At 33.0% G+C, this 23,721-nt stretch overlaps 1 protein-coding gene across 14 annotated transcripts; it reads right to left on the minus strand.

Annotated features, from left to right (window-relative positions):
• Nucleotides 1–1,164: 1,164 nt before the first annotated feature.
• Nucleotides 1,165–14,027, minus strand: LOC124832709 (uncharacterized). Of its 14 annotated transcripts, none has more exons than XM_088092607.1 (8): nt 13,907–14,027; nt 10,559–13,772; nt 10,291–10,454; nt 9,328–9,476; nt 8,804–8,860; nt 6,663–6,877; nt 3,819–5,891; nt 2,919–3,311 (listed from the first exon to the last, which is right to left on the minus strand). In XM_088092607.1, exon 2 carries the CDS (start codon nt 13,754–13,756, stop codon nt 11,099–11,101), a length of 2,658 nt encoding a protein of 885 aa, XP_087948733.1. In that variant the 5' UTR covers nt 13,757–13,772; nt 13,907–14,027; the 3' UTR covers nt 2,919–3,311; nt 3,819–5,891; nt 6,663–6,877; nt 8,804–8,860; nt 9,328–9,476; nt 10,291–10,454; nt 10,559–11,098. The 14 variants fall into 14 exon arrangements, with proteins under 14 accessions (XP_087948741.1, XP_087948733.1, XP_087948735.1 ...); XM_088092609.1 differs by having other exon boundaries at nt 3,819–3,918; nt 4,276–5,891; nt 10,291–13,772; XM_088092610.1 differs by having other exon boundaries at nt 3,819–3,921; nt 4,276–5,891; nt 10,291–13,772.
• Between the last annotated feature and the right edge of the window lie 9,694 nt (nt 14,028–23,721).

The following is a 23,721-nucleotide window of genomic DNA, read 5'->3' on the forward strand; positions in this document are numbered from 1 at the left end:
CTAAACAAATCCATACCACATAAAAAAAACATTTATTGTTATCTAATTATTTGTTGTATTTATATATTTATTAAGTTAATTATGCAAGGACAAGAAAGAAGAATTCTTACTCACAAGTTAAACAATAAAACAATAACTATATGCTATTTATTTTCCTTTATCTATATCTTACCTTTTACATGAATGGTGATTTTATGCATTTCATTACATTAGATGAAATTAAATTCGAGAAATGATAAATCAAATAAAAATATAATTATTTAATTTTGTAAAATAAAGTATTTATATTAAATTATAATTATATTTTATAAACTTAAATTTATATTATAAATATATTTTAGTTTTAAAAACTTTACTGTATTACACGGAGATAAATATTTAAAAATATTTGAAAACAAAAATATATAATATATAATCACACATATTTAATTATTATTTATCTTTTCTAAAATATAAATTCACAATTAATTACTTATTGAATGAAATACAAGTTCATAAACATTCTAAATATTTAAAAGTTATTCATAACTGTCAGTTATTTGGTTGAAATAAAATATTTAAAATTATCACTTATAGTTTATTTTTTACTCTTAATTTGATTTAAAAATTATATCATTCATTAGAAATAAATGTTGAATGATTTATTATAGGTAATATATGATGACTTTTTTTACACAGTTATTTATTTATTTAATTTTTCAAACTTAACACGTTATATTATAAAAAAATATTTAATAATAATTCAAAATAATATACAAACAATATTTTGATAATTTATTATTATTATTATTATTACAATTTTAAATATCTATAAAATTTACTTTTATTATTAAATATTAAATATAATTAAATAAAAAAAATATACTTGTGCATTACACAGGTATAATTATTAGTTAGAATATAAAATGAGTTTACAAAATTAATCAGAAATGACTAAAAGAAAGCCAATAGGGAAGGAGTGAACCCAAAAGAAAAAACTACAATTTCATCGTAAACAGAGGTTTAGGAATCCTCCCATTTGGTGAACCACGAATATATGAAATATGAAACTCATTAGGAATTGAATGCTTTGTCCAAAAAGATTAGTAGCCCTAAAGCAAATGGTTTTGTTATGTTTCCTAATCTCAAAACCCAATTCTATTCTTCAATATAAAATTATAAAATATATGGAAAGGAAGTTCCAAATAATGTAAGTGAGCTTGTCTAAGATGAAATTATGCAACACCAACTATGTAAGCAAATCCCTTTGTCCTTATAATTTCTGTGGTGTCTGGCACCTCTTCAACCCAAAACTAAATACATCAAAATCCAGCCTCTTCCAAACAATCCCTGATCTCTGGCAACGCTCACATTTATAATCAAATAAAGATTACAATTGATCAATCACACTTCTTATGATGTTAAGATGACCAGAAATAAACAATCAATCCAAGAATAAACTTCAATAATGACAAGTATTGTACACAATTTTCACCTCGAAAGAATAAAATATTTTCTTAAATTGAAGGTGGAAAAAACAAATAAAGAACTTACAACGGCCAGCTGTATGAAAATGCATGACGAAGTTTTCTTTCTTCCTTCTTCAAATGGAAATTGAGAAATATTGTGTTTTGTGGAGAAGACAAGCAGTAGTTTGTGATAGAACCACCTTTGGGCAGAGCAAGGAGCCACACACATCTAGTCTGAACAAGATATCACATAATCATTTACCAATTGGGGAGTAAAGAATCTTTTACCGAAAACTACATCAAACACCAACCATATCAAAATATTCACAAGTAAAAAAAGAAAAATAATAATCCACCTTAAAAAAAACAATTAAAAATTCATATATGGTTACATATCTTACACTATAAATTGATTTTGTAAACTTAAATTAGGTTTAAAGTGAACTTTTTAACATGACTTTAGAATTATTGTTAAAACTTATTCTAATTATTAATTGAATTAATTTTATGAAATTAAATTAAATTTAAAGTGAGCTTATCCACATTGTCATTCTTTGGTTTTCATTATATCTTTTTCTTTTTTGTTCATTCCTTCTCTTTCAACAACTTCCATATGTGCTTCTTTTCTCCCATGATTTCTCTTATTCTTCTTAGGGTTCACATTTTCCTCTTTCAAAAAAAAAACTCTGTAAATCGTACAACACAATCAGAGAAGAGAAAAGCATCCTAAATAGAAATACATTATCGTGATCTAAGCTGTTAATCTCTAAATACATATGTATGCCAAATCTTGTGCAACATTTTCGCAAAAATGGCAGATAACAATAGGGTTAAGAAACAAATGTGATATTTGAAAATGTAAAACATGAGAATGTACATATTTACATTTATAGTATAACAATTAGAGTAACAAAATGTAATAACAATAGTGAAAACACCACATTTTTACGAAACCCGTGGCATTTTGTGAAAAAAATTAGAGTAAGCGAGAAAGAGGGTGGGATAAAAAAAAATAATAGTTTCACCCACATAAATTTTTTTATATTTATTTAATATATTTTTTCTTTTTTTATAAAATACAAAAATTTAGTTTTTATAATCATTTTATTTTAAACTGTGTATCAAATAAATATAAAAGTATATTATCATACCATAAATCATTAAATATATCAGGGATTTTACATTGAACATACCGAGAGCTGGTGAAATGCAAAAAAGAAACTTGATGAATAAGAAGATAAAAAAGTAAAATCGGGTTAGAGGAGAAATGTGTGATGGAATAGGTCAAACCTAATTTGAATTTTAAAAAAATGATTATTTGACACACCTAACTTTTTTCTAAGTTTATTTGATAGTATCTTTACTTTTTATTTTCTTCTTTCTTGAAAAAATACAAAAGTGTATATTTTTATGACCATTTTACCCTTTTCTCTGTGTTAAATAAATATAAAAGTGTGTCATGATTAAAAGTGAGCAAAATGTAATATACTGCACTGCATTGTAAAGTTTGTAGTTAACTACATATCAGTTCAAAATAACTGCAACTGAACTAAAAAATAATTCAAAGTAACTAAACTAAAACTGTCCTTGAAATCACCATATACCAATAATCTGGAAAACCACCCGCTGTCAATAACAGGCTCCCCTGGATGTGACTCTCTCTTAAAAATGCCCAAGCATATAATTCACCTAGTTATATATTTCATCATAAAATTATAAAATAAAGAAAAAATTGTATATTATATTCGAAGCATATTCGATGTGGTTTTACCCGAGCTCTTATCTTCAAGTTTTATGATGCATTCTTCTCCCTTGCTAGGAACTTTCAATATCCCTTTCCAGTTGACATCCGATTCATCAGTTCTGAAATGAATCTCACTAATATAAAAATCCAGTAATCACACACTCCAGAGCAGGAAAAAAAGTCACCAAATTTCCAAAATCAGAAAACCAATTTCTCCGTAAAGAACATTAACAAAGCTAATGAAAGACACAATAATTAAAAGCATAGCAGAAGTGATAAAACAGATCTAAGACCAAAGACAATCTCAGTATGACAGGACAATTCCATAACACCAAAGACAACCTCAGTGTCAGCCAACTTTTTGATAGTGTTGCACTAAAGATTACATCTATAGCCCCTTCAATACATATAAATGTTTATGTCAAGAAAAATAAATGTAGCATCATTCAATAGCAGCTATGAATACTCATAACCAAACAACATGCAATATGCTAATAAAATAAATAAACCACAACACATAAAACCACAAGATATACACAGCTATTGTATGTTCTTCACAAGCAAGCATTTATAATCAGAATGTGGAATTTATAAACCATAACCAAATACGAAATCAAAATCGACACCTTCTTGTTCTGCGTCTTGACCTTTTTTGTGCTTTCCCCTATGCAGTTCAGGACTATGGGTTTCAGTAGATCCAAGTCTTCCCTTTTTTGACTTATTTATCTTCTTTCCATCCACAAAGGTAAAGATTCAAATCAACAGATCAAATATAAATCAGCATGTATCACATTCAAATGAACAAATAATGTTATGCTTCAGCATTTTTAATAGTTGTACTTGAAAATTTAAACAGATTATTAAGAATTTAATAGTTCAAATAATATTAGTTCACGTCAAGGGCAGAACTTAGTATTGTGCCTAAAGGTCAAAGGAATTCTCACCCTCATTATGTTCACCACAATTAATTATTTTAACAATTACGCTTGGAAGTTCCTTTGGAAGAAGTTTTAGATCCATTTTCAAGGGTTATGAAATGAGGTTTTTCTAGAAAGAAAATAGATGAGAACAAAGAGGTATTACCAGGAATGTGATCAGAAGCACCTGAGTCAATTACCCATGAATTTTGACCTTCCATATATTGAGAAACGCAGGTTGTTGATGTATTGGGAGATTGAGATGGTTGTGCCAAGCTGTTAGACTTAAACCTTAAATACTCTTGATATTCATCCTCAGAAAACATAGAAGTGGAAGTTTCAGTCTTCGAAGTGGAAGTTTCAGTCTTCGAAATATTGACGGTTTTGGAAGGGAAACCATGTAAGGAGTAGCAATTCTCTTGAGTATGATCCATCCTTTTACACTATGTGCATTGAGGACGTCCTCGACCTCCTCCTCTAGTGCCACGTCCTCCTCTTCCTCGTGTGGCAACCATGACAGATGGTTCCACTAGTTCATGCGCTTCTTGAGTTTGAGGTACCGAGACACGCAGAAGGCGAGTGGTCAATGTTTCCATAGAGGGGACCTCATGACTAGTTAGAAGTTGATCTCTGAGATGATCAAAATCGGGATGTAGGGCATGAAGGATCAACACCATGTAAAATTTGCCTAGTTTCTTTTTGATATCCTCTCTAATGGATCTACTTCCAAAAACATCCTAAGTTCTTCGACAACAGATTGGGCTTCAGCCATGAAGGACACCATATCATGGTCTGCCATTTTAAGAGATGCAAGCTTGTTCGTAGTATCATAGAGACGTTGAATATCGTTGGCATAAATGCTTTGGGCTTTCTTCCAAAAGGAGTGACAAGTTTTGAAAGCCCTCAAAGATACAAGAAGTTTGGGTTCCACTGATTGCCATAACAGGGCACACAACTGGAAATCTGCTTGTTTCCACTGATCAACTTTTTCAGTAAGCACATGGCTTTCATCTCGCTCAAGGTGGTCATAATGCCCTTGGCCAAGGAACCACATTTCAACGGCAGCAGACCATGATAGATAATTTTTTCCATTTAGCTTCTCGGAGGTAATTGATGGACTTCCAGAGAAGGAAAGAGTACTGCCAGACGCCATTTCTGAAGAAGACAAATAGTACTACCGAGGAGGAACAAGAAAACCCTAAGGGTTTAGACGAAGGAAACTGTGAAAGTGATGGACAACGGTGGCCAGACGGTGGCCGGCGGCGACGGTGGCCAGACGGTGGCCGGCGACGACGGTGGCCGGACGGTGGCCAACAACGGACGACGATGGCCAGCGACGGGCAGCGGCGGACGGTGGCGGGCGACGAAGAACTGTGGCGCCAGACAGATATATATTACGAGACAGAAACCAGAGCGGAATCGACCCGCTCTGATACCAACTTAAGATTGAAACTGTAAAATAATTCTAGAGGGCTTAATTGATCCCTCTCACAATCTTCTATTTATAAGAATAAATTGATACACAAGTACATGATAAATATGGTAACCCTAGACACAATATAATCATGATAAATAGAGTAATCCTAGACACAATATAATCATGATAAATAGGGTAACTCTTGACACACTATAATAATGATAAAATAGGATAAATATCCTAACACGAACCATGAACCTTTCGTTTCTCTGATGATAACTAAATCTTTCTTCTCAAGTTAGTGTTGGGTATGCCCATGGAATGTTTTCTATGGTCATCTCTTGCACTGTTTAATGTTTACTACCCTGCAAGAATTGAATGCTTAATGTAGAAATCAGAATAAGCACTCATATTAGTTGACTTCTTCCAACCCATCCTTACTATCTTATTAGTGTTTTCTTTAATCTTTGTTCCAATTAATTACACATCACCATTTACACATTTACATCTGGTTATGAACATTAGCAACATTACTACCGCATTTGGAATAAAATCTAAGGCCAGCAAATACAAACCAAAGCATACAACCACTTAATGATTCCCCAAAATCCACACAGATTTCTCCTAAACTCTATCCTGCTTCAATCAAAACAAACTAATTATCCAATGTCACCCCTGAAAGCCTGTCTAAACGCAGAGTTAACATAAAAAAGAGTTAACCAATGTACCCAATGGACAAAAAGCAAAAAGATCATATAACACCCTTCCAAAGCAACAATCTTTCATTAGTTTCCTTCAAATTCCTCATAAAAAAGTTTAAGCTTTGAACAACATACAACGCTAAAACATACATAATTTTGAAAGAAACCTAAAATTAACAAAGAAGAAGATAAACACAACACAACACAAGTCATTGACCTCTCTCTCTTTATCAATCAATCTAGAACTCTATAGGTTAGAGAATCTACCCTTGTCCAAAAACAGCAAATAAAATCAAATCTTATTAAAACTCCCACAAAATCCAAAAGAAAATCAATTGTTACCCCCACTGGGTTCATCCAGATGAATACACCCTCATGTGCAATGCTTTCCAATTTTATTTATCCCTTTTGAAATTGAAGGAAAAACATTCATACCTTTGGGTTGCAGAGTGATATGCCTTTGCTTCTCGCTAAAGGAGAAATGTTCTCAGAACCTTCGACGATGGTGGTAGAGCCTACAGTTCGACGACAGCAGAGTGCGGCAAAGCCTTTGACAGCGACGAGCCTTCAACGACGGCGAGCCTTCCACGGTGGCGAACCTTCCACGGCGGCAAGCCTTCAACCGTAACAGTAGGGAGCCTTTGACGATACTGAGAAAGGAATGTAATGAGGCAGGGAGAAAATTTCGATCACAAATATGAAACCTAAACCACAGTTAACTATATTAAAAATAAAATAAGTTCAATATATTTAAACTGAATTATTAAACAGTTAACTAGGTTTTAGTAAAAATAGTTTAAGTTTTTTTAAGTATAAAAGAGTACAAATAAACTATAGTTTAGAATTTTTAAGTACACTATGCCCAGCCCTACCCTTGAGAATGGGGTAGGTATAGGTGGTGCTGAAGGCCAACTAGTTGGAGGTTTAACATTAAAAAATGAGACATTCAAACTTGTTGAATCTCGCCATCATTGCCCCACCTAGTGCTTCTTCTAACATTTGGACTCCAGATCACAAAAATCTGTTAATAATCTCTTTTCTTGAACTTCATTGACGATTTGTTTCATTGGCAATGAGCATACACACTAAGATGCATTGACTTTCGTTTATATTATTTTCCTCTTTCAGATAACTATATAGAAAATGTTGAATTTGGTGGAAATTAGTTCTGCAATGACTTTTCAGGACATATATTATGAATTACGGCATGCTCTACCAATAAGAATATTCTTAAAAGAAGCAAGAGGAATAATATGTATATAATACTTTAATTTTAAGATTTTATGAAGTTTTTTTGTGTAAATAATTGATTAACTATTTAGTTTCATTAGTTATTTTTTAATTTAGATTTTCTACTATGTTTTTGTATTGTTCCTATGTTCAATTTTCAAAATACATTAATTTATTCTATTTTTGTTATTTTAAAATATGTTACAAAATTAATATATTTTGAAAATACAACATAAATACAGTACCAAAAATCAGACAGAGAATTTGAATTCGTTATTTTTCTTAAAACAGTCAAAATATATTAATACACTTGATTATGAAGAAATTTCTTTATAAACGGGTCTGTCCACCTATATCTACTTTGTTACTTAATTTTCTTTCGTGCTCTGTGTTAATTTAGTATTGCGAATGGAACAATCTTAGATATTAATGAGGTAGGTGAAGTGTTAGGCTTAAACTTCTTTTGAAACGTGGAAGTCCAAATTACTCCTACAGTGTTTTTACGCCTTTTTCTGTTAGTGAGATGAAAATTACTTATTTCCTAAGGATGACTTCTATCGTTTCAGTGTTGTTTTTTTCTGCACTTTTTATATATTCCATTTTACCATTGAAATAGAAATAGTGACACAAAAATGGATAACTGTTTTTGAGCGGTTTCTGCCATACAAAATTTTTGACCACATGTATATTCTGGAGTATTTAATGTTTTTTTACAGCATAGATTGATTTTCAATCTATTCAATCCTAGCTTACACTTGTTTTTACAAAGGTGGGGATGATTTTACAAGGACAATATTTTCTTATTTATATGTAGAATGTAGTAGAATATGTTCCTTTGTCCTAAATTTGTTCTTCTAACTTTTGTTCCTTGGGCGGGTATGCATAAGATACTTTTATGCTCAATTTTTAGGATTGAGAATTAAGAATAAGTGTGTAATTAATGAAGGATTTATCATACTTATAGTCTCTTAATAAGCTTTTATCTTAATTGGTCCAAATTAAGTGTCCAAACTACCTTAATACATTATTAGTGTTTAAGTGGGTGATCATCATCCTAGTTGTAGATTATATTAATAGGGATAAGATGGTAATATCCTGTATTCTTAGATCATCAAGGAATTATTAATATCTTAAATATTGTTTTTCATACTTAAAATTATTAATATACTAAGTGTAAGAAATGGAATATCTAAATATAAAATCGATATTTGAATATTGAGCAAGTAGAACTCAAGTAATCAAGATGAAGTGTGTTACGAGTTGCTAAACTTAATGGTAACTTCTTCTGATAAAGTGTATATACTGTTACAAATAATATAGCATTAGCTCGTACTGAATTTGATTACCTCCATGTAAATTTGCATGTGTTCTGCATGAAGATTCTGCCAAGGATTTCAATGTATCTACAAGTAACAAAAGATTGGTGATCACTACAAAATTATGGTTGTCAAATCAAGTTGCAATGCCACAAAATTAAATGCTAGAAATTATGCCATTCAAGTGAGACATTGCAAGCGAGACAATCAAGTGAAAGGATACAAATACGAATTATACAGAAGGTTGTGCAGTGGTAGACATAAAAGCATTGTTTGTAACCTATGTTTCATAGTTATACGAGGTATAAAGACATCATTTATTACTGGAGTGTATAATGACCATGTTCAACGACAAACCAGGTCATACATTTCCATATAAATATATGCTTGAAAAGTGTATACAATTATAGACAGTGATATTGGATTGTAGGGCTAAACCTTTGACCATAAAAATGAAAGAAAAAGTAAAAAATTTAACCTCTAATAATCTAATTAAGAAATTTGGACATCCAAATAATCACGAAGGGGCAAGTATATACATCAAAACAAGATACCTTTCTTCACTCTTTGCTTGTATCCAAAAATAAGGTCTATCCAGTGATGCAAATTTTCTGAGAAAGTCTGGTTCACAAGCTTCCCAATGCTTACTGATGAACTCTCGAGGGCTACCTTTGGCCCATGGAGGTAAGGCAGCATCCCCAGCCTGAAGAAACACCATAATAATTAAATTTACTATTCAACTCACCAGCATATTTGGCTCTTAGAATTTAAAAATAGAAAAGGATACATTTTCAACAGGATAGCCTTCTTGCCAGACTGTTTTCTCTACAAATTCAAGAGTTGATTGATTCTCCAAGAACTTGGGAGTGTATAAAATTATAGAATCAACTCCTTCACATAAGAGGTGTTTCCCTTCCCAGCAACACCGGGCCAAGAATCCCTCATGCTATTGAAAAAGACAATCAGTAAGTCAAACTAGGCACCCTGATACTTTTTATTCTCCATACTAAATGGGGGCAGGTGGAGAAGACAGAATAGGTCAATTCCAGAACTAGAATAATTAGATCCATACTGAAACTTTGGGACCTCCAGATCATCCCAGCTCGTATCTAATAAAGCATGATAATGTTAATGTGCATCGTAAGGAAAAGAAACTAGCTTCTATCATCAAGTTCATGGTCAAGTTTCTCAGTTTTTTATGATTTAATTCCTATAACATCTCAGTTCCAGATAAGTGTAAAAATTTGTTGTCTCCTTGGATGTTACAATTCTTGCAGAAACCCGATATTTCTAGTTCTTTTTTAATGGATCTAAATTTGATTGTTTGCTTTATGATGTTAAACTCATATAGATTACAAGCACATCAATGTATGTTGAATATAGGTTTAACACATGAAAACCAGTAAAACATACAGCAAAAAATCCCAAGTAATGCATGATAGCAAACAACACATCATATATAATGAAAGAAAAATTGCAACATAAAACAAAACGATACAGAACTGAAAGAGACCAACCATTTTCTAAACTGATCTTCACCCTCAGGAGTCTGGCAGTGCACTGGTTTATCAAGCCTGTGAATTGCTTTTGGATTGGACAAAACAAGATTTCCACTCTCATAATCAGCAAGGACTCATGGAAAGACTACATAGACATTGGGGAAGATCTCTGTATCCACGTCCTGAAAAGGTGTTTAGATGCATAAAGCACTGGATATTGCCTATTTCTTTCTCCCTTATTACACCTTTTAGAAAAGGATTTGATGTTATCTTGAAAGATGGGTACCTCGTTGCTTTCTTGTTTTAATGAGCCTTGTATCACAAAGAGTGGATATCAGATTCACACAGACAGGATTTAAATCTATACCGATGTTGCTTCGATAGAATATCGTTCTTGTATGAGCAATAAATAATTGATAGACTGTACTTCTGTCAATTCCTGAATCATCTTGAGGGGAAGGGAAGCAGAGGATAAACTCCTTTTAGGTTCACTAAGTAAACCAGCCACAAAAGAAGAGATTATCTTCCCCTATACAGACTAAGAATGATGGGAGGAAGCAGTATAAAATCGGCCAAATAGATTACAGTTTTTGAGAACTAGCTGCCTACTTCCTCTTCAAATTGACAACATCCTCTTTTCACCAGGAGTAGCTTCTTCAGTTCTACCATCTTTAATTGTCAATTACTTACATAAAATTACACCAACCATACCTGTCTCCAAGAATCAACCAAAAGCAACATATAGGAAGAGGAGGGGATCCATTTGCTTCTAAGATAACCACATTTTAAGGGGAAGACGATGAACAAAGGAGGGATCACCCGTTAACTATTTTTTTTCAAATCTAGATTGACTACAAAATTCCTTATACGAATCAAAACTTTGTTGCCATTTAGACATCTGTCTCTTCAATAGATCATATGCCTTTAAACCTTGAGGTTCGAGCTTCTTCGCAGGAGCATCAAATCTCAATTCAACAGGGGAAAGATCATCAAATATCTCTTGGCCAACAGATTCAGTCTGCTCAGTGGACTTCTTCTCTGGGATATGAGAAATTAATGTATCATAATTTGCGTCACCATAAACAGACTTTTCACCTACATGGTCGGCTGCAGACGAGTTGAATGAAACTAGACGGTATAACAAAAAAGACTTTGGTTTCGAATATCCAACCCAGGTTTCGTCTCTATCCTCAGCAAGGGAGACTGCATGATCATCAAGATGTGTAGGCCCATAAGCTGAGACAGCAATCTCGCTAGCCACCTGCATAACTTCTTTGTATTTGAGGCTAAGCTCTGTTTCAACTGAAAATTCACCTTCTTCAAAGTTTGAGCACCCATTGCGATATTTATTAAGCACAAGAAGAACAGGAAAAGGAATAACTGGACCCACAATATCATTATTGTCGTGCGGTGATGATTTCCTTAAAAAGAATGGAGGCAATTGAGGAAGTTCGGGAACAGCTAAAGATTCCAATGCCACCCTATTGTGATCCAGGTTTCCAACAACTTTATGGCATTCAGCACGACTCAAAAACGCCAACTGCAACAGTTCCATAGGTAAGTCACCCCACATTCTTCTCCAAGCAACCTCATGTAAGCTTGCTGGTAGCTTGACATCATTAAAAACAGAAGTAACTTCAGGACAGGATCTTAATTGACCAAATCCACAGGCATTTAATTTCTCACACAATAACTCATGCACTTCTGCGCTAAGTTCTTTGTCATGAGCATCCTTAAAGTTTCTTTTTAGTTTTCTAACCAAGAATCGAGTGAGTCCACCACATGCATATGAGTAAAGGTAATCCAATTTTAAGTAGTTATAATTTTTTGGAAATTTGTAATCCTCATCACTCATGGAATATAGTAAGTGTCTATTCAAACACAATACTTGATCGGGGCAAGCTTCTAAGTTTCTGGCCGGAGCCCAAGAGGCATGATATCTCTGCAATTCAAACTTTCCCGATGAAGTAAGTCTTATCAGTGTAAAACCCCCATTTTCATCAGGTTCAGTGAGTAATGCAGCAAGTTTATTGCTTAAAATGCCAAATCCCAAAACTATCTCTTTCTTTTGCTGCCAATCAGTCCACTCAGGAAGCGCATCCTTCGAGAACTCTTTCCTTAAGAGACAACTTCCACAGTGACACTCATGACCAGACAAATTAATCTCAAGTGGAAGCTCCCAAGCACAAATGGCTGGGTTAATCTTTGAAGTAACAGATCCTTTGCGAAATGGTAATATAGACCCATAGCAGAAGATATTGAACTCACAATTCCAAATGGATCCCAACATAATACAAAACCCAGATTCAGAAGCCACCTTAAAATCATCCTCCTTCGAGTGGGATCTCAAATCAGACAACCTTAATACAGACATAAAGCTAGGCCCTTCAATCCCATGCACCCATTGCAAAACCGGCACCAAAGGCTTCCTCACATCACATAGAAGCAAAACACTAGTAGAAGCCACAGCAAAGTAAAAATTGTCCGGAGCAGCCCTTGACAAAGCAAGAAACCGCTCATTCTCATCCGGAGCATACATTCGCAGCGTCTCGATCTTCATCAAACAATTCACACTACACTCTTTCAGCCTCAAATCAACCAAGAAAACAGCATCCGAATGCGCAACAACCAAAATCCTGGGGTGCCAACTAAACTCACAACTCAGCCACACCTTACTCTTTGAAGAATCATTCCAAGGCACCTTCAACCTAGTCCCCTTGAAACCAGCACCGAAGCCAAAACACTCCAAATCAAACAAAAACAAATGGCCACTCTCCAACAAAACCAAGCTCTCCTCCAATATATGAGGACTCCAACAAGCATGCGCCACAGGGCAAGTCTTAAACATCTTATCACCCAAACAGACTACACTAGGTCTATCCAAAATTTGATTGTGCCTCGCAGCGAACCAATGAACAGAATACAGAGTAGTAGCCAAAAAATACCCGATAACTCCGTCAACCTCGTCATAATCAGTAACAGGGTTGACAGAAATGTTCAAGATACGGTGCGAGGAGCCAGTAGACGCATAAAAAACGTCGCCATTAGTGTCGAGCTGAGTATGGAAGCGAGAGTCCTCGAAGCGGAGCGTGAAAAATGCGAGCTTGTGGTCGTTGTCGCCGGTGGGAAATAAAATGAGGGCATAAGGCCGATGGGGGTAGGTGAGGAGGTGGAGGCGGTTGCGGAGGAAGGGGGAAGAGGCATCGTTTTGTTGGATGGAGAAGAGGGAGGTGATGGAGGAAGCGGTGGATGGGAGAATGGAAGAAGGGTGGGAAGAGAGAAGGAATCGTGAAGGTAAGAGGTATGGAGAGTAGTGAAGAGAGGGTTGCAGAGAGGTGGAAGAGAAGATAAGGGAGAGCGAATTAGGGTTAGGGTTGAAGAGAAGAGGACCCAAAGGGAGAGAAGGGGAACCGGAGAGAAGAAGAGGAGCTACTGTAGAGGAACCCACTGGGAAGAATGATTTCCATTCTTCTGAGAGCTCCATTGCAATTGCACAATCGCTGTAACAGAATCATACAAAATAAGAAAGAGTAAATTAATATTTTCGAAATTATTAATTCTAACTTGCATTAGGCTACATACAGAACCATTAAAACTTTCACAAAATTATATTTTCAACGACTTAAAATTTTACCAGCTAGCCCATGGGATGTCTAGGGTGTCACCCTAGAGGGAAATTAGGGTTTCGGGGAAGATGATGCTAATGTGATAGGAGTAATGTGATAAAAACTCACCACATCAACATTTCAGTCCAACTGACCACATCAACGTTTCAGCTCATCAGAAACTTAATCTTGTTAAGCCAATTTAACGGTAGGATCCAATTGAGTCAATTTTTCATTTTTAAGAACTAAATTGGCAAAACCAATAAAATGGGAATCGAAGTGGAAAAACTCCATCTAAATAGAGACTTGCGAAAGGGTTTAACCTTAATATTAATGATCAATTTAGAAACAAATTCATTATATTGACCAATTTAAAAACTAATTCATTATATTAACTCATTTAAAGTAGTGCTGTCAAAATGGGTTGTAACCCGCAGACCAACTCAGCTCACCACAGGTTTGAACCGGGTTGGGTTTGAAAAAAATGTAATTTTTTTATGCGGACAAATTTTTAACCCGGCTCACCGGGTAAACCCGTGATGAGCCTGGTTGGCTCACCAACCCACTTAATTTAATTTTATTATTTATTATTGTGTGTTTCAATATTATTAGTTAATATTTTTTTATTATATTGTAGATGGTGATAAAGAAGATGTTTCAAGAGAAAAAAATATTATAGATTTATCTATTGAAGACTGTAATATTATAAATGGACAAGTGATACAAAAATTATCAATATTAAAAATTTATTTGTTCGCTTTTGTACATGTTTTTGGATTACGCTTGGATTGTATGATATTTTTTTTTAATTGTCTTTGAATTTTAACATCATTTTAGTGGACGTTTATTTAGATTTTAATTAAAAAATTGTAATTTTTTTATTTTAAAACAAACTTATAATTAAGTGAGTCAGTGAACCAATCCGTTTAACCCACCAACTAGTAGTGGGTCGGGCCGGGTTCAAATTTTTTCAGCTTGCTAATGAGTGAGTCGGGTTGGGTTGCCTTACTAAGTGACCAACACGTGGTGAGTCGGGCCGGATCGAGCCGAGTTACCCATTTTCACAGCTCTAATTTAAAGTTTATTTTAGTTACTAATAATATTTTGTTTTTATATCAGTATTTAAATTAGCCACTAGAATAATTAATTAATTAATTAATTTTTGTCAAAGATTATTTTTTGATGTTAAATTTCTATGAATAGCTAAAAAAGATGTTTTTGGTCTCTGGATGAGTTATTGAGAGTTTTCCACGTGTCTAGTTAAAATTTTTGTGTTCATTGTTTTGTATTTTTTTATAAATATGACAACTTGTGTTCATTGAGATGATTACATAGCTCAAAAGAAGTTTTGCAACGACCATCTCGGTTCTCAGTCACAAATATGGAAAACTTACCTTGTCTCAACAGAAACAATACCATTTTTTTTTCAATTAAGTATAAAAAAAATATTTTGACAAATATTTTGACGACATTTTGACACAACACCTATGTCATTTTTCACTGGTTCATTATTAATCTGTTATAGTGTCGACAAACTCTGAACCCAACGAGAAAATGACACATGTGTTTGTGTCAAAATATCGTCAAAAAATATGCATTAGCATATAATTACCAATATAAGAAAAAGATATTTTGACAAATTTTTTTACAACATTTTAACACAGCAAACATGTCATTTTTTCACTGGTCATTATTTATTTGTTATTATGTTGACGTATTATAATTGGAAAATGATATTTCAACAACAACTTTTGACAACATTTAGACACGGGACACATGTCCAAATTTCAGTGGTGCACGTGAAAAATGAATTTTTAATATGAGAATGACGTGGCAATGAGAAAGGGGGACAGGTTTCAAAATTCAGCTTCATTTTGTCATTTTCAGATTTGCAATCTCAGGAGCATTTGAGAGACAAGCTCGAGCACGAAAACTAGAGAGAGAAAGTCGTCTTCCTTCCACCCAGCCACCACTGCCGCTAGAGTGCCGTTGTACCTAGACGGTGTTGTCTTCCCTTCACCCAATCACCCATTGTTGCCGTAATGCTGGCGTTCGAAGGCAAAACCTAGATAGTGCCGTTGTACCTAGACGGTGTTGTCTTCCCTCTACCCAATCACCCATTGTCGCCGTAATGCTGGCGTTCGAAGGCAAAACCTAGATGGTGTCGTCTTCCCTCCACCCAGCCACCCATTGTCGCCGCAGTGCTGGCGTTCGAAGGCAAAACCTAGACGGTGTCGTCTTCCCTCCTCCCAGCCACCCTACCGCCGCAGTGCCGACGTTCGAAGGCAAAACCTAGACGGTGTTGTCTTTCGTCCTCCCAACCACCCAGTGTCGCCTTAGTGTCGTCGCTCGTACCTTTATAAGAAGTCTTTTCTTCCTTTTAACTATGACTTGCTTCCTTAATTAATCGTACCTTTGTTGTTTTTGTTTTAATGTTTAATAGCAATTATTGGTCTCGGCAGTTGCTGTAAGATAGATTTCTAGAGCTTTTGAAATTGATTATTGTCTTTCGAACGACTGGTGTTAATTTTCCTGCACCTGCCAAGTGTTTGAAGGGACGCATGAATGAACTTGAGAGTTGATTTTTTTCAATAGTCTCGATGACTGCATATCTTTCCTTCAATACTGTTTTATAGGTCCTTATTAGTGAACTTCGTAGGTAGAGGCTACCTATATTTTTGAATTGTATGGAGAGCTAAATTGCTTTTGATTTTTGTATCGTGTTGCTATGTGATTGTAATGGTGCCTATGGATTCTGGAAATTTTGATACATATACTCTTTTATGTTATATGAAAAAGAAAGGTAAAATAGGGTTTTCGATTACTTATATGAATCAATTTAGGATTGATTTCTGGTGGTTAGTTTATGATGTATAGATTAATCTGTCTAATTTTATAATGGATTGTTAACTATGAACATATTGGTCAATCTTTCTACAATCCTTCTTGTGATGATATATGCAAAATAAAAGTGTATGAGTGTTTCCTATTCTGTCAAATTATGCTAATTGATTTTAATGTAGATTGAATGCAAATTACGAATATGACCTTGCTGTTTTAGAATCAAATATTAATAAACTATTCAGTGTTGTATGTCCTTTTAATGACTAATGTGTAGTTAGAAATTTCTTAGTATCATTTATATATATATATATATATATATATATATATATATATATATATATATATATATATATATTGGTTGTGGATTCAAATATACTTGAAATTAGAAAGATAATATGTAGACATATGTTAGTTTGATGTATGCTTCTGGAATAAAATCTTGTGGAAAGTAGAGTAATGTTGATGTATAGTAAGTTTTGGATGGAGTGTGACTTGGTTGAGTTAATATATGAATAAAGTTGAATATAAAAGGAAGATGTTATTTTAGGAAGGAAGAAACTTTATTAAATGTACATAAATAGGTGACTTTTTAAAGTGCATGAATATTAAATACTGATACATGAATGGCATACACTTGGGTAATGAAGATAAACCTACTTTTTATTTTGTTTTAGACTGAAATAAGAGAAAGAAAGTTTTAGTGAACTGTTTGTTGTTTTATAATGATTCTGCCAAAAACAAAAAAAGTAAAATGTCGTTGTTTTATTCTATTTTGCCAGAAAATTTCTACTGTCTTTATTCTGTTTCACTAGAAATCTACACTAAAATTATTTGTTGTTTGGGTTAAAAAGAAATTGATACAGGGAGTTTTGCTGTTTTGATTATAATGCTGCAGAAGTATTGATTAAGTTAGTTAATTAAATCATGTTTAAAATATATATTTATTTAGTGTGGATGCAGGAGCATATATATTATTATTGTATGGAATGTTAGTCATGATATATATATATATATATATATATATATATATATATATATATATATATATATATATATATATATATTAAATTTATTACGTTGTTTATTATATAGCATAAGTTTTCGGTTGAAATGTTGGATCTAAAATATTATAATTATTATGTTATATATTATAAAGTGCAGTAAACTTTTCTAGTAGAATATTTAAAATAATATATTACAATATAAATATATATATATATATATATATATATATATATATATGTATATTAGATAGCTTCTAAAAAGGATTTATTAGTATATTATATTAAGTATTAGATAATGGTTTGGAATTAAAAGTATTAACTAGATGGCTACAATAATTTAATTATATAAAGAGGTATGAACCTGTTAATGTACTAAACTGCTGGTTTAAATTGAGTTAATCAATATTTATTAGATTATTGAAGGCTATTTTGTAATTATAGTTAATTTGTTATGCCTTAAGATATGAATTAAAAATGAATGTTTAATTTGATTAAGTTCTTGTCTTGCAAAATATATTGTTAAGTTTGATTAGTTAATTGTTTGAAATAATGAATCATGGTTGTTTGAATGGATTATAGGTTGTCAAATTGTTTGATATTAGTTAACTCTTTAATTTAGTAATTTTGCTATGTGATTATAAATTAGTAGATTTTTGGTACGAGGAATATGAACGAAATTTCCTTTATAGATCTTAATCGATTAAAGTAAAATGATTTTATTCATAATTGAGAAAAATTTTAAATTTTTATACTATGTGAAACCCAAATTAGGGGCGTTACAAAAACCATTTTACTTGCATATTTGCATAACTATGAACGAGGAGCAATAGGAGCAAACACTGGGAGGGTTATGAAGACTATGTATGATCATTGTGTTGCATCTAAGGGTTTTGACTTTTTTTTTTTTGTATTTTAGACAATTTATTTATTTTGGAAAATGATACTTTAACAACAACATCTGACAACATTTTGAGTTGTTGTTTGGTTAATCTTACATTGTTTTTGTACTTTGGTTCGATTGATAGTGATGGATTGCACAAAAGAAGGTTATAACAATGTAAGTAGATTTAATGTTTTGAAAATTGATATCTTTGTTTGAAAACGGTTTCTTGATGGTTTTTTGGTTTGAAAATGAATTGTAGTTGCAATTGCAGGCATGGAGCGACACAAAACCGATAGTCGACATTAATGGTATACTACGACAAATTGATAGGACATGTATCAAGGAGACTCCATTCAAGTGGTGTCTTTATATGAACAACCCAATTGATTTCTACGCTCCTCTGTTCAAGGAAATGGTTAGACGTTGGGTTGGCTGCAATGAATGTTTTGTTTTGAAGCAAACAATGGTACCATTTACAGTTGACGATGTTTGTATGGGTTTAGGGTTGAATGTTGGTGGTTTAGATGTCAATTCTGATGATAACTTTTGTGGTGCTGTTTGTCTACAATTTTCTTCAAAGTCATTCACTCTAAAAGATGTCATAAGTAGGATAAAGTTGTTAATAGATAATAATGACATGGATGTTGATTGTGTGTATATTTTAGTTTGTTTTATTGTTTTTTACTTTCCTAGACATTCAAAGGCAGTTAGTAACATGCCTTTTACAGTATTAGATAACATTGATAATTTGTACCAATATAATATTTTATTGTATCATTGATATGTTAAATATCATTATTTTGTTGTTGGACTTTGTTTGTAGTAGATTTGATTGTGGAGTAATTGTTTTGAAAATTATGGAGTTGTGGGATGGCATTGAGAAATAAGAAGGAAACACAATGCGCACTTACACTTCCTTGCCATCAACATATTGAAAACGTTCACCATCAACATCAACACCACATTTACCACCCTCTTCAAAAAAATGAGGTTGCTTTCTTTCTTCCTTGCCATCACCTACCATGGCAGCCAAAGTTCTCAACTCTTGATTCATTTAAACCATTTTTCTTTGGTTGTCTTCAATTCTCTTCATCACCCCTTCTTTCCAAGTCATCCCAAAATCATGTACACCATCTTCTGGTATTGGCCCTTCATCCAAATGAAGGGTCGCACAGATGATTGGGTTCCCATGGTCCTCCTCCCGCAAAAACCACTCCCAACATATCTATAAACATCCAAATATAAGTAATCATTCAAAAACACAAAACAAATCTCATGCCTTACATATCAAATAAATGTACAGAAAAATAACAACTGACTTACATCCTTCTTCTTAAACAAGTCTTCTATTTTCTTTGACTGTAACTTAAGCGTAGGCCAATTTATTATTCTTGGGAAAACAATGTGATGTGGATCATCCGCTAAACCCAAACGTTCAACAGCCCAAAGCTAAAAAATAAATTAACCAAAACGATAATCATATAATAAACAAATTTCATCCACATTAAAATTAAATAAAAATTAAATTTGTTACCTGCAACACTGCAATATTGCCACTAAGGCCTAGGGAGTGCTTTATGTCACGTTGCCTTATCATCCTTGACGCATTTCTTAAACTATTTACCACAAATGTGTGCACAAATGATACGTGTATTATGTCAAAATGTTGTTAAAAAATATCTGTTAACATATCATTATCAGTATAAGAAAAAGACATTTTGACAAGGATTCTTTTATGACATTTTGACACAACATTGAAGTCACAATAAAATAATAGAAAGGGGAGGTTGAATGGTGTTTTGGAATTCTTTTTGCAACATAGCGTCTAATAAATAAATGTGAATGAGTAGTTAAAGACATTGTTCATAGTAAATGTTTAGAAAGATCTCACAAGAAGAATTGTGTATAGTTTTAAACTATAGTGATAGAAGGAAGTGTGAGTCTTTTAATAAATAATTTAAGTACCTCATGATTGAATGAAAGTGAGCTGACACATATGTTTTAGTTCACATAATCAGCATCTAGTGAATATAAGAAAATAGATAGTTTGAACAACTTGTTTAGACGTTGCCATTTTATAATAAAAGTAAAAAGGAATTTAATAGAGTAAAGCAATAGACACAAGATTTGTATATTGGTTCGTTCCAACTAAGTTACGTCCAGTCTCTCCCAAAAACTCTTGAGAGACATTTATCTTTTTCAAAAATTACACGAGTTTAACTAACTCCCGGTTATGCAATATTATTCACCTAGAATCCTTAGACTTTCGTCTAGTTGAGTTTAACCTACTTCTGGTTGTGTAGTATTCTTCACCATTCCTAGTATTCCTAACTTTTGTCTAGTTCAGTTTAAGGCATTCTTGGTTGTGTAATATTCTTCACCACTCCTAGTATCCCTAGACAATCTAAGTATCTCATTGATACTGTTTAGTTGAGTTTCACCTACTCTTGTTTCCCTAGACAGCATGTCTAATCTGAGTATTCTAAACCACTCTTGCACTAGTGCAAAAACAACGTATAACGTCATGCGTTTAACGTCCAACTACTGAATAACCAACGTTAAAAATGATCGATGACAGTTTTGTAAATAAATACAATTATTAGACGTTGTTTAGAATTGTAATTCGATGTAAAATGATATAAACCGTCGAATGCTCCAGTGTTAGACGTCAAAAGGTTAGTGAATTCAATAAAAATTTGAGCGGGAGATTGAAAATTCATTTACTTTATCTTAGCGCGCGAGACCGTCTTCTCTTCTCAAACTTTTCTGGAATGAAGTTTGGCGACCATCATATGTAATCTTTCTTTCATTTGATACAAATGCATGTTAATTAATTACTTTATGTATGATTTTCGCTTGTTTTGACCGATTATTTTCGTGTTCATGTCCTTCATAGGCGCATTCTTCTTTCTCTCTCACTAGTGACGACACTTTATTTTGACGAACCCACCTTTTGAAGGATAATTTTCATTTTCGTTTTGAAGAACTTAATTGTTGAACTTGTTTGTTGTTGTTGTTTGGTTGAACTTGTTTGTTGTTGTTGTTTGGTTGAACTTGTTTGTTGTTGTTGTTGTTTGATTGAACTTGTTTGCTGTTGTTGTTTGATTAAACTTGTTTGTTGTTGGTTATTGTTGTTTTTTGTTGATACTACACTACACGTTCATAGTTCATGCTTTATAAAATACCAAAAACAGAAATTTGTTGTTTTTCTGCTTTTCAGGTCTCGTAGAATTGTTAAAAAGAATCACAATTAATTAAAAAAACAAAAAAAAATTGATTAACGTCGAATATTGACAAAATTTGACGTTAATTTAACGTCAATTTTTTTAAATTTGACGTCAATTTAACGTCTCCCAATATGACGTCGATCTCAAATTCGATGTGAAAGGCCCAAAATATTCGACGTTGTACGCTGTTTGTAATAGTGTTGGTTTCTAAGTATTCTAGCCACTTATGACACCTGAGTATTCTAGGCACTCATGGCATTTGAATATCCTAGCCACTCCTGACACATGAGTATTCTAGCCACTCTTGGCATCCGAGTATTTTAGCCACTCTTGACATCCCTAGACAATCCTAGTATCTACCTAATACATTGCCTAATTGAGCATCACCCACTCCTGGTTGTAAGTGTTTTAGTTCTCTCCAGAACATACAACAAATTTACTGTAGGATATTACAAGGTACAAATGTTTAACTCTAGAGAGGATATGTTCACAATTACAATTTGACACTTGTAAAGCTACATACTTAATTTAACTCTCCTAAAGAGGATAAATATAATGAAGTGCAGTCTTTTAACTTGGAGGTTGCTTGCTTTACTGAAGAGCATTAGACGATGAAAGTGTGGAGAGAAATTTTTTTCATCTACAATCTTCATACTTGTGCTTGCTCTTTTCCTCTTCTCTTTAGTGAGGTTATTCCTTTTATTAGAGAAGCATCAAATGTAAGTGTGAAAAGCAGTAAAACGAATACTTGCTCTTTTTATCTTCTCATCTCCTCTTCAATGAAGTTGTGTCCTTTGAGTGAAGAGTTGCATATGAGCAGGCTTTGAATTGCAACATTGTTGATCATTAAGCTAAATTTTGATTTATATACTCATTCTTTTCTCTATTCCCTTTGGATGGAAGAGCTTCAGATGATGTGTATGAGCTTAGTGAGCAATAGCATGAATATTTAATGCATACTCTCTTTCTTTTCTTCTTTTCTTTTCACTATGCTCTCAATTTCATTTTTCTTTACTTCATTTCAACCTCAACTGTTTCAACCTCATTTCTTTTCTCTCTCTCTCTCTTCTTCATCCCATCTTAGGCATAATACTTTATCGCTCTCTTTTGTTTTTCTTCATCTTTCTTCTTTTTCTTTTCTTTTTCTTGGAAGCATCAAACATTATAAGCTTGAAGATGAGATGAGATAAAGTCAATGACTAATGATTTTTCTTAAGCTCATTCTCTCTTTCTCAATCTTTTTCTTCTCTTCCTCTCTTTCTCACCTTTTCTATATTTATGATTTAATCATCCTTCTACATTTTTCTCAAAAAGCAACATCTTTTCCTTTTTTAGTTGATCTTCTTTATATAGCTCTTTTTTAGTTGATCTTCTTTATCCACGTATGCAGTTGTTCTAATTAACCTATTGTATAATTGTGATCTGCACATTAAATAAGGACAAAGTATACAAGTAGAATGCCATTTTTACAATACATGCATTAAATGACATTAAATGTTCTGAGCATTTATGAACGTTATCTTGAACTATATGTTCAAAACATCTGGTCATACATCATGTCAATAATAAATATATCAGTTGATTATAACATTCAAATAATATTAGACAATATAAAACATATTTTTATTCATTGTGAAGTATTAGACACTTATAAATGAAAAGTAATTTGATACATAGAGATTGACGCGCTTTTCATGAAACGATATTATTCATAAGACATTTTTAATTGATTGGAAGTTTGAGATCATGTCTTTATTGTTCAAAGCTAATATTCATTAGACGATGTTTTTGCTTTAGCTCCCTCTCTTCTTGTAGCACTGATTAATTGTGAGACATCAAGCTTTAGTATTACATCTTTTCTCAAGGGTGGAGTGTCATCCTTAGGA

The sequence above is a fragment of the Vigna umbellata genome, chromosome 6, assembly GCF_029865625.1.
Source record: "Vigna umbellata cultivar VRB3 chromosome 6, Vumbellata_1.0, whole genome shotgun sequence".
Lineage (NCBI taxonomy): Eukaryota > Viridiplantae > Streptophyta > Magnoliopsida > Fabales > Fabaceae > Vigna > Vigna umbellata.

Excerpts from the sequence above, each read along its gene's own strand:
- LOC124832709 (XM_088092615.1), bottom strand. The coding sequence starts at position 13,756 with ATGGAGCTCTCAGAAGAATGGAAATCATTCTTCCCAGTGGGTTCCTCT.